Genomic DNA, 11,669 nt, shown 5'->3' with positions numbered 1-11,669 from the left:
GGGTCAACATTTTTCTATTCACAGGACTGGATGTTATCAAGGTCAGCCAGCAGCCTGGAACAGAACTACAATCACAACTCTTCAGCCAGCTGGGAAGATAACTGCTCCTCCTGCCCCTGAGGAGCTTGCCTGGTAGCTACAGAACTTCATACCACACACTGGAACAACCATTTCAGCCTTAGCACAATGTACACAACAAGTGAAACAGATACAGTGTATTGACATACATAAGCACACCGATTACAAAGCAGATGCATGAATTGTGACATACAGGAGAAGATACAGGGAGCACAATCTAACACTGCAGGTACAAGAGAAACTCTGGTATCTGAAGATACAAGAGAAACACAAGGTTTGGGGTGAATATCTTGGCTTCACTCTGTGCAGAGTGGTACCTGTACTCATTACCTTTTGAGAAACTCATCACTTGTGAGACTGAAAAAAAAACACAGCTGTATCTAGGAAGACACTAAGAGCTTGGAAGAGAGAGCTATTGAAACTGCCTTAGCCAACAAACTGAAAGTTGTATTTTGAAAACTTTAGAAAAAACCCACAAAGAATATTTGTGATAAAGTTAGTTTCATACCTGTGCTACCTTCTCACCTGTGTTAATAAAGGATATGGTGATCAAGAAGTCAAAAATACTCATATTTGGCAACAGTCATGAAACTCAAACACCCTTTTGTACTATATATACACAGGGAAAAAAACACAAAATAAACTTGTTGGACTGGTGGATGTAATATACTGAGTAAAGATAAAAAATAATGGTGAAGGAATGCTTGGTTTCAAACTAGAAAATCCATATAGAGGTTCCTAAAGATTAAATTTTTACTAGCTACTCAAGTTTGTACCACCAGATCTTCAATTCTATTGTCAGTTGACAAAGACATGCTCATTTTGCTGTGCAGAAAGGTGAAGTGGGGAGTTAGGACCTCACTAATCAAGAATTAAGCAAGTGCTATGACACACGTGCTCACATTGGTACTTAGTGATTACTACTGCAAGGACAACACATAATGTATATCATGTCCAATTTTAGTAATGGCAGATAAATTATTAAAAAATAATAAAATACCTAGGCTTGGCAATACATCCCCCACTTCTAGAAATTCTACTTAAACTAAAGAATAAAATAGCGAAAAGCAGGATGTGCCAGCATGTGGACCTTTCTTTTACATTTAGTATTAGAAGCAAACTCAGAATTTCTCCTGCCTACCCCAACAAAACTTGGATAAGAAAGGTTTTTGAAACATAGCTAATTAAGAAGACAATCAATGAGGACCAACTGCTTTTCTATACAGATACATGAAATGAAGAGAATCTCAAGTAACTGAAGAAATTAATTCAGATAATTTATTTAAATCTCTTTTAGTAGTTCAGTAGAAGTTCATATTCCAAGCTAAAACAGTCTTAGTTTTCTTTATTTACTTCTCAAGCACACTGTGATCACTTCAATTCTGAATATACAGATCTAAATCTGAATTGAATAATCCACTTGAAAAAATAATTCAGATACATCCACCTAATCACCCCTGTAGCCCGAATACTTGGAAAAAAAGGAATGTATACTGGTGAACGCATTTTAGCTGAAGAGCCACTTGTTACTTTATTACAGGAGAAAAAAAGAGACTTGTACAAAAAGTTAGGTGAGATCAGTGTGTTGCATATGCATTTTCCATACCCACAAGAATGCAGAGATTAATTGCGGATCTTTGTTCACAATGCCCGGATTTTAACACTACAGCATTACTGTATCACTTCAGAAACAAACACTGAGATGAGTGTTATCACCTATAAGAATATTATAGCCATAATATACCCAGAACACTATGAATTGGAATTTGAGAAAAAATGAGACTACCTGATCCATATGCAGCTTAACAATAGATGACAACTTATCAGATCGTGGATTTAGTCCTGTTCCCAAACTGTCGAAATAGGCTTCTGGCTTGTCCCAGCAACACCTGGACTGCCTTACAAAACGAAATCACCTCAAAGATCCAATGATCTACCTTTGGCATAGATACATCCTGGATATTTATCCAGTAGTTATTTCCAAAGAGAGAGGATAAGTGAGAAATAGCATCAGACTGTTAGAAATATCACTGAAGTATGTGGCCTGTGCTTTTAAACCCCTCAGACAAGAAAAACAAGTCTCCTTCCAATCCAAGATCAATTATTTCAGGAAGGTACCAGCATGGCAGGTGATGGCACATTCTATTTATGTATTAAGAGATGCAGGTTATGCAGCAAAGATGATTTATATGTGATCACATACTTTGAGGAACTCCAGTCACAGATCAGGATCCTACTGCATTAAGATTAGGTACAGATACAAAGCCACTTCCGTGTTCCCCATTCTGATCATCCATCTCAGCACAAAAAGACTGCAAGGTTCATCTCCAAACTGGAGGAAGCACTGGAAAAGCACCACCATTAAAATGTATTTGTCTTTGCAGAAAGATGCAGATACTCAAGAAGAACAAATCAAAGGCCTTTGAATCGCACTGAGAAATCAATCAGTCAAGATTATTGTTGGATTTTAAGGTTTTACAGAAACTTAAAAGAAACAAAGCTGCTCATTCTACCCTGGTTCTGCACAATACCAGGCAATACTCTGTTGTTAAATATCTGGTTCAAAGTTGTGAATCCAACAACCTAGACTCTTGTCCCATTTGTATGTGTCACCTGGAAAGTTAGCGTAAGAGAAAAATGAGGCAGAGTAAGTGACTTGCCTATAGCTGTTCAGTTATCCTGAGAAGGAGGAAAGTTTGAGGCACGTTTACTTGGAGAGAAGAGACTTTATTGCTGCAATTTCATAAGGCACAACTGCTCTCCACAGACATAAGTCTTCAGAATATATTCACTGGTAAAGCTATTTGTTAATATCAGGTAAAAGTATAACTTAATGAGGAGAGCATGTGGTAAAATATAAAAAAACAAGTGTTTTGAATATAAAAAAAGTTCCTGAAATAACTTAGAGCATTTGAGCAGAGTCTGAAATACATTCCTTTGAAATCAAGGAAGCCACAGGGAAGCAATACCAAATGCAAAATTCCTCTTCTGTTCCTCCTGCATGTCAGGAGGAGCTTCACACCACAGAGCTGAAATTCAGATACAAGATTCAGTTGCTAACATCTCCGCAGCTGAAATCACTCACTTCATGCACCAGAAAAACAGTCTGCAAGAGTTTCTTCTATTTGAAGGCAAATATCTGGAGAGAAGTAAGAATTCTCAGTCACAATTTTCAATGCAATTTTCAAACCAAGGGATGGATCAGTGTTGCCTGGTCCTCTTGAGAAAAATCTCTTGCATATAATCCCAAAATCTTCCCTGATGTGACTCATTGTGATGAATCATAGCAGTGAGGGCCTCACCCTGATCAAGGCTTTGCCAATAGTCCTGAAGCCACATCTCTTTCCAACTGAAACAAATGAAGAAAAAAAGAGACATCATTTAAAAAAACAAAAACAAAAACAACACAAACGTGTCTGAGCTCTAACAGCATTAATATTTGTTTTTCCCTTTCATCTAAGAGGAAAACAGTTCCAGAGATGGTCATGACAATGTATGTTGTTTCTGTGCCGTTGTGCTCCAACCCACCTGAAGTAACTTGCTATGAAAATTCTCCATGGAAAGCAAGCTTGCTATTACCTTCAGACCACTTTAGAAATATCAGCATGTGAATAGCATTAGTCAGAGAGACTAAATCATGAACTGTGAGAAATAAACCTGCTATTAAAATAAAATCCTGCAGTCCTCATACAACTTTAAGAGTAGCCTTCCATGGCCAGAATGTGTGCTACAGATATCAAGGTATCAATCTTTTCAGACAAGCCATTAAACATGTACAGAATTCCTGTTAGTTGGAACAGGGAATGCATGACAAGAGAGAGCAATCCTGACATCCCCAGCTGGCTCTACTCTTTTCCTCCAGACCATTTTCAGTGCACCCATTCTCAACCTTCTTACTGCACACACAGCACACCAATTCCCTTCCCATTCACATTAAGGCAGACTATGTCTCTCATTTCTGTTGTACTGAGGTGTGGCAACAATTTGTTCAGCTAGTAACTACTATCCTTCTTTCCTGACAGACTGATTACCTCTTTTGTACTACAGCTGCTACCCAGCCCCATCAAATCAGCACAAATTCTGTACAGACCAAATGTGAGGCTCTTTTTAATCTGCTCCCATGAGTGCTTCTCCCTGGCAGACAGAAGCGCAGTACTTCGACATTCACTCTCGACATCATACATTAAAGCCAGCATGACTGCATTGCCCAGAAACAGATCTCAGCCACTATTCCAAGAAAAGCATATGAAATGCAGAACACGTTACAAGCACTTTCATTCTGAAGCAGCATAAAACTTGTATTCCATGAGAATTTGGTTTTTGTAGTTAACAGAATCATCTGTGGTGGGACATTTCTGCTCAAAATTAACCTGTTAGAGTTGATTACAATATGAAGGATCACAGAGGCTTACTTTTGCATACAAAAACATCTGCCTACAGGTTCCTTGGTAAAATGAAGCACTTGGACACACTGTGAGACCGCTCTGCTTCACCACTCAACTCTTTAACCTTTGCTCAATGTGAGTTACATGTTTTTTGCAGCATTGAGTGAGGGCACCCATTAGTGAATACCCTCACCCAGGCACAAGGCCAAGAGGCAGTGGGCAACAGAAAGTGACTGTTCTGTGGCTGAATTCTATCACAACACTAAGAGAAATCCCAGTATCCAAACAAATGTTTTGTCAAGCACGTTAAACAAGAATGCTTTTGTATTTTCCTTTTCATACCATTCTTACTGTTTCCTACTGTTTTTGAAGAAACAAGATGCACTCTCATTCTATAACTTGGACAAAAACTGGCACACCAGGATGAACACAATTGAAGAAACCCCCTGAAACTACCAACTACATACACCTGGAATGTTACTACCACAAGCTAAGGATCCACCTTTAATCCTGGCTGGTTACACACTTCTACTGCAAGAAATACCTTGCACTGTATGTGTGGCAAATCTGATACGCTTCTCAACTGTTTTTCTTGGTCCTAAATAAACTGTGACATCGCCATAAAATGAAAGTAGTAAAACCATGACAATTTCAAAACCTTATTGAAGACACACTGGCTTTTCTTTTCTTGAAAAGATCAAAGGGAAAAAAATATATATATATCTATATATATATAACCCCCCCCCCACACACACACACAACCACAGATTAAAACTGTTCAGGTGACTGGAAAGGTATTATAACACAGCCTTCTTGTATTTATCCTGTTAAAACCCCACTTCCTATCTGGGAAATGACTTTATGTTGTGGAAATAAACAAAACATTTCTCTTCACAAAGGTGAGAGAACTGAGACACAACAATGCAGTGATAACAATAACTGTAGATTCCAGTTCCTGCCAAACATGTTTTCATCATGAGGAGGGCTGCAACTCCTGTCTTCTGCACAAAGCAGACCGGAGTTCTATACAGTACACTATATGGTGACTATATACTATACAGTGACTGACTTCATCCCCACGCTCAGAGCTAAAGGACAGCAAAACAAAGATTCAGTGATGTGCTCTGGCTATAAACACTTGTTAGAGATATTCAGTCAACTCAGCACATTTGTCAATACAAAAAACTGGCACCTGTGAATAAGATATAGAGCACACACACATGCACAGCATAACCACGTAATAGGATTCTAACTCCACAATATGGAGACTTGATCTGGGTATGTTGTTCGGTGTTCCCAAAGCTGCCAGAGCCCACAGAACATTCACAGTCAGACCTTCTGTGCTGCATACCTTTTGCCATTTATATCCCTGCATTGGTTTTCCACAATGGTGTTTTGTAAAGAAATAAATTAATAATTGATGGCTCAGTAGACGGTTATCTAAGTTGACTGAGTCGTCGTCAAAATATTCCTGCAGAATTCCTGACAAAAAAATAAACATTACCTGAACACGTTCTGGTAGCAATTTTGAATTTCTGTTGTGTTATTTGTAGTGATCATCTTGCATTTTGGAGATACAAACAGTGAAAGCTCAGATGTTTATGGGACAGAAACCACAGTGCTTCACTGGAGATCCTCTTAATTAAGCCCCAGAAGGTGTATATATATGTATCTTCTAAAGCAGATTGCAGATAATGGACAAGTTTCCCTTGTACAATACTTTGGAGACACCGTTAAGCAGTGGGAGAATACCATGTTTCAGCAAGATATGGCAACTTCCCTGGGATGCAGCTGTAGTTTGGGTTACATCTCTACAAAACTCCGTGCTCATGAGCACTGCACAGGAAGTTGAAGTATTTTACTGTGCATTAAGTGGCGTAGGCACCCCATGCTATGTCTTCAAACTTATTTCTTTGCTGCCATCTACTGCTCAAGTACAAGAAGATTTATGAAGAAGAGAACGCTGACACATACAGACTAGGATACTACAGAGCACATGATAAGAGAAAAGCACATTTTGCTATCAGGACTGATAAATCAACTAACCTCAAGAAAGCAAAGGACTACAAAGACAGGTCTGTTTAACATACCAGCATAACTTTTCTATTGTTCAACACAAGAATTAATTGTATCATGAAAAATGTTCCTTAGTGACATGCATGACAAGTTCTGTGGGATAGGGATATCCTAAAGAAACTGAACTACCTCAGCTTATTTTTCTTTATTTCAGCTGGCCATTTTCAAAAGCACCCAAACATAGGAAGAAATAGCTCTCTGTCTTTTCTTCTAGTTACAGTGGACAGGTAACCTTACAAAAAATTTTTAGAGCTTCAAATCCACACAGGATTCAGTTTTAGGTTACAGACTATTTGAAAATTTGTATTTTCAACTCTGGTATTCCTCTAGTATTTCCTCCTAAGTATTCAAGTCCTCAGTCTAGGAAATTATTAAGAAAGCTCTAAACTGATATAAGTTATATCAGTTATATAGATAGAGTATACTAACAACTTCCTTCTGGACAGTGTATCAGATCTTTTCAGTATTTTCATGAAGTCATTAATCCTACAGTGGGACTAACATCAGCACGTTGCAGTGTTGCAACTGGCTGTCTGATGGCTCAGAATTGCAGACATTTGAATATATCCCTAGAAGGAAATTGTAGCAGACCATGCAGAGAACAATGACAAACATGGAAGAATGCAAGTATGTTATGCTAGCAATATGAACTACAAAGAGCACAGGTTTTAGGAACTGCAACAACCCTTCCATCCAATGGCTGACACTTCAAACACTGTCCATGGCAAAATTGAGGTTTGGGAACCCAAACACTGACTTGTTTTGTACCAAGTCAGTACAAACACTAAGGATTAAGCACACCATGAAAACAAAACCAGAATCTTTCTTTCCTGTCAAAACTAGTTGCCTCTGCGTTGGTGTCCTTATTCCTGTCTGACAACCTTCAGGGCAGCTCCAGGGCTCACTGCAACAGTGGCAGATTCCAGCAATCCCTCCATAGGGATTCCTATGCACCAATCCCTGTACCAATCCCTGCATAGAAGGACAAAAAGCACAGAATCTATTTTGTGCTGCAGGGCCCCTCTCCTGAGAAAATGGGATGGTGTCCGTCAGCATAGGCCAAAATTTTGTTCCGATGCCACAAAATATCTTGTGAAGTGAGCCATACTTCTGCTTTAAAAGAAGTCAACAGGAGTGAATGAGGCCCACGCTAAACACTGTAGCAACTCTATTCTTCAGGTATTCATCCAAAACGAGATACAGAGCTTCTCCCAGACATAGGCTAGCAAGTGGATCTCCGTACAGGAGGGATGTGGCGATGCTGGAGTGGATCCAGAGGAGAGCCACGAAGATGCTCAGAGGGCTGAAGCACCTCTCCTATGAAGAAAGGTTGAGTAAGCTGGCCTTATTTAGCTTGCAGAAGAGAAGGCTCTGAGAAGACCTCACTTCCAGCCTTCTAGTACTTGAGGGGAACTTACAAGCAGGAGGAGGACCAACTTTTCAGAAGGTCTGACAGTGACAGGACAAGAAGGAATGGCTTTAAACTAAAAGAGGGGAGATTTAGTTTAGATGTTAGGAAGAAATTCTTTACTCAGAGGGCGATGAAGCACTGGCAGACTGACCAGAGAGCTGTGGATGCCCCATCTCTAGAGGCATTCAAGGACAGCTGGATGGGGCCCTGAGCAGCCCAACCTGGTGGTTGGCACTGGGTGATAACTAATGTCCCCTCCAAACTAAGCCATTCTCAGTGCACTGCACTGAATAACACTCCCCCTACAAGCAGTAAACAAAATAAGGAAAAGGTAGACAAAAGAGAAACAAATTGCCCAAGGTCACAGAGCATCAGAACATATTATTGTGTGTCTCTCAACCACTAACCAGCACCACCAGCCAAGCCTTTTCTTCAGCCTCAGTGTTACACAATATTAGCAGAACTGCCATAGCACCCACAAGGCCTAATATGAAGTATAACTGGAAATGTAGTAACAGATGCTTTAAGTATCAAATATTATATATTATATATAATATATATTATAATATATATTATTTAAAGCTTTTCTGACTCAAGAAGTATTGTACTGGTAAGTTACCTGTCTTCCCCAGGGAGGTCTTCAATACTTCCAAACCCAGGGGTTGGCATAGGGCATCCCATGTGCTGGAAATGAGCTATGTGAGGTGCAGGAGCTGGAGTTTTCCCACCAGACTTTTTGTGTTCCTGCTCCGCTCTGACCCGGGCGTTCTCCCTGTCACAGACGAAACACTCAAAGCCATTCAGGTAATTGGGCAAAGTCATGTCATTCACACCCCACTCCCGCCTCTCCAAGTTCTCTAGCAAGAACTGGTTTTTGATGCCATCAAGGTTTTTATACTCTAGGTACTTCATGTATTCCTCTCCATTCTTGTCAAGGAAATCAAGATACTTTGCCAGCTCTTGGGGGCTCTCAAAGTCATCGATAAGAATGATGGAGAAGTTGTTTGGCATCCAGTCCCGCACGGCTGGGGAGCCTCGGTACACTGGGACAGCACCCAAATGCATTGGACGCCACAGCTTCTCTGTCATGTAGTCCTTACATATGGCATTCTCCAAGGCCAGGTGGAACTTGTACCTGGCGATAAAAGCCATGAATTCGGGATCTTCTGCAGTGGCTGTTGAAGTGTCTCTCAGTCGCTCGCTGGGAAGCTCCCGGTTATGAAGGCATTTTCCATAGGAGTCAACCTATAAAATAACCAAAATAACAAGTCATCTACACAAAGTGATTTTTTTTGCCTGGAGCTCATAGTCCTCCTAAAATTCCTAACTTTAATCAGTTCCTAACTACCTCAGTTGAGCCTCGCTTTACTCCCAACTTCATTCCGTCTGGATGACTCCCAGATTTCCACTTCTCTTATAACAGCTTTAGTCACAAACTGAACGCTCAGTTCCAAAAGCAGCATAAACTAAAAGTAAGGCAGAGGACAGAAGAAACAAGATTTTACAGAAAAAAAAAAAAAACCAAACGTATTTATTAGAGAGTTAAGAAGAAACTAAGAGTTAATAAAAGGGCATCCAGCTTCCTCCATTTCGGTTTAAAAGTCATATTTCTACTTCGTAGGGAGCAGGCCTTTTCCAAACAATGATTTCACACAGCTTCCAATCTCAACAGATTGGCAAAAATTTCCACTTGTTAGACTGAAAAAAATGATGGATGTAGGGAGCTGGAAGAGTACTGTGGAAAAACAAAGAGTATGCTTGATCCAGGGTCTGCTTCGTGCTTTGACTATACAGAGGCAGGTTTCTAAAAAGATTTTGCCTTTGCTTTGTTACTTAACAAACAATGAACTTGCATAAGAAATTAATCACTGCTAATAGAAACAGCAGAATCAACTCAGAAGAAAACGTTTCTAAGATTTCCCCTATGGACCATCCTTTAGTTTTTAAGAAAAGAAAGCACTAAATTTGTTTCCACCCCAAAGAAGCGGAGCTGTTTCAATTTGTGAAGCTGCTCTCCACAGGCGGTGCCCCAGCAGAGCCACCCGGAACAGGCACAGCAGAGCCCCACCACAAGGCAGACGAGGAGCAGACTCTCAAAACACGGCAAACTGCACGCCCATTCTTGTAAGTGGGAGCAAGGCTCGCCAATGGACTCGCAGCCTTCCTTCCCTCCCGCTCACCTGAAGCTCCAGATTCCAGCAGCGCACAGCGCTCGGTCCGCAAGATCTATGCAGGCTCGGCACAACTTTCTGCCGATCGCAAGCCGGCCAACCCCGCAGCGCCCAGCAGCTCCACCGGCACGCAGCTAGCCTTTCTGTCCGGCCTGCCGCTCCCCGTTACGACTCACATCTCGGCAGAACCGAGGACAAACGCGCCCCGTTAACGGAGCGGCTCGGCCAGGTGGACCCGGCTCCCACAGCGTCCCGCGCCGCCGCACGCACCTGGATGTACTTCATGAGCTCCCGCACGTAGCGGTCCCGGTCCGAGGGCACGTCGCAGTGGGACTGCACGTAGAGCACCGGCCCGTAGCCCCGCCGCCGCCACTCGTCCTTCTCGGCCAGGGGCAGCGCCGGGCCCCTCAGGTAACCCGCGCCGGGCAGCCACTGCAGAGTCAGCGGGTAGTCCGACTCGCGGCGGAAGGTGGCCGTGTAGTTGAAGAGGCGGATGCCGGGCGGGTGCGAGAGGAGGAAGTTGTTCATGGGCGACTCCTCGTGGAAGAGCGCCCACGTCTGGTGGGGCAGGCGGGGCAGCGGCGCCTCGTAGGCGCGGAAGTCGGTGCCGTAGAAGATGAGCGCCTTGGTGCGGCGGTGCCGCGCCGCCCGCCGGCTGCGCGTGACGAGGCAGGAGCCCCGCGGGCAGTCGATGCGCTCCGTGTCGCCGGGGAAGTGCGGGAAGAGGCTGCCGCTCCACCACAGCAGGATGGGCAGCGCCTCGTCGCCCCGCGCGTCGTCGTTGCCCGGCCCGCGGTACGACGCCGCGGCCGCGAAGGCCGGAACCGGCGGGACGGCGGTCTGCGCCCAGCCCTCCGCCCCGCACGGCGTCCCCGCGTCCCCCGGCCCGGGCTCTCCGTCTCCTTCCCCCTCCCCCGCGGCGGCCCGGCTCCCCGCGCCCCACGCCAGCGCCAGCGTCACCCAGAGGCAAGCGGGTCCCCGCCGCGCCGGGCGGCCCGGCCCTCCGCCTCCCATGCCCCGCCGCTCGGCCCGCGCCGGCCGCCCCGCCGCCAGGAAACGGCTGCACCGGGCCCGCCCTCGGGCGGCGCTGCGTGAGGAGGCGCGCGGGCGACGGCCGCCGGGGCGGGGGGGAGAGCGGGGGGCGCCGCGCGTCTGCGCTCTGACGTGAGCAGAAGCACGTCCTCTCTGCCTCCAGCGCAGCGAGCGGGCTGAGCTCGGCTCCGTCCTGCCGGCGACGGAAGCGGGACTCCTTCCCGGCGGAGCCGCTGTTCTGAAGGAGCTCACGTGTAGCTGCTCTCCTGCACGAACCTGGAAATAACGCCTTTGGTATAGAAATGAAAGGAAAGGGGGTCCTTGCAGACCGCTCGCTGCAAAATGCAAGTTCTGAAATAAAAAAAAAACCTCGCTGAGATCAAACAGCGCCTTTTGGGCGTTTGCTCTCGTTGAATTTCTTATCGCCGTTCGCAAGAAAGAAAGGAGCAAAGCTGCTCCGCAGAAAAACAGGTTGTGAAGGAGCACCCGGCCAGACTGCAGCCCTTCCCCTCTCCT

At 44.2% G+C, this 11,669-nt stretch overlaps 1 protein-coding gene across 1 annotated transcript; it reads right to left on the bottom strand.

Moving 5' to 3' along the window:
- Positions 1–1,334: 1,334 nt before the first annotated feature.
- Positions 1,335–11,135, bottom strand: FUT11 (fucosyltransferase 11). The gene is made up of 3 exons (XM_052677156.1): positions 10,392–11,135; positions 8,570–9,195; positions 1,335–3,427 (listed from the first exon to the last, which is right to left on the bottom strand). The coding sequence occupies exons 1-3, from the start codon at positions 11,133–11,135 to the stop codon at positions 3,280–3,282; spliced, it is 1,518 nt and encodes a 505-aa protein (XP_052533116.1). The 3' UTR covers positions 1,335–3,279.
- Positions 11,136–11,669: the final 534 nt, after the last annotated feature.

This window comes from Tympanuchus pallidicinctus, unplaced genomic scaffold (assembly GCF_026119805.1).
Source record: "Tympanuchus pallidicinctus isolate F22 unplaced genomic scaffold, pur_lepc_1.0 scaffold16, whole genome shotgun sequence".
Lineage (NCBI taxonomy): Eukaryota > Metazoa > Chordata > Aves > Galliformes > Phasianidae > Tympanuchus > Tympanuchus pallidicinctus.
The sequence above is the reverse complement of the archived record's forward strand: the minus strand, read 5'-3'. Positions and strand labels throughout refer to the sequence as shown.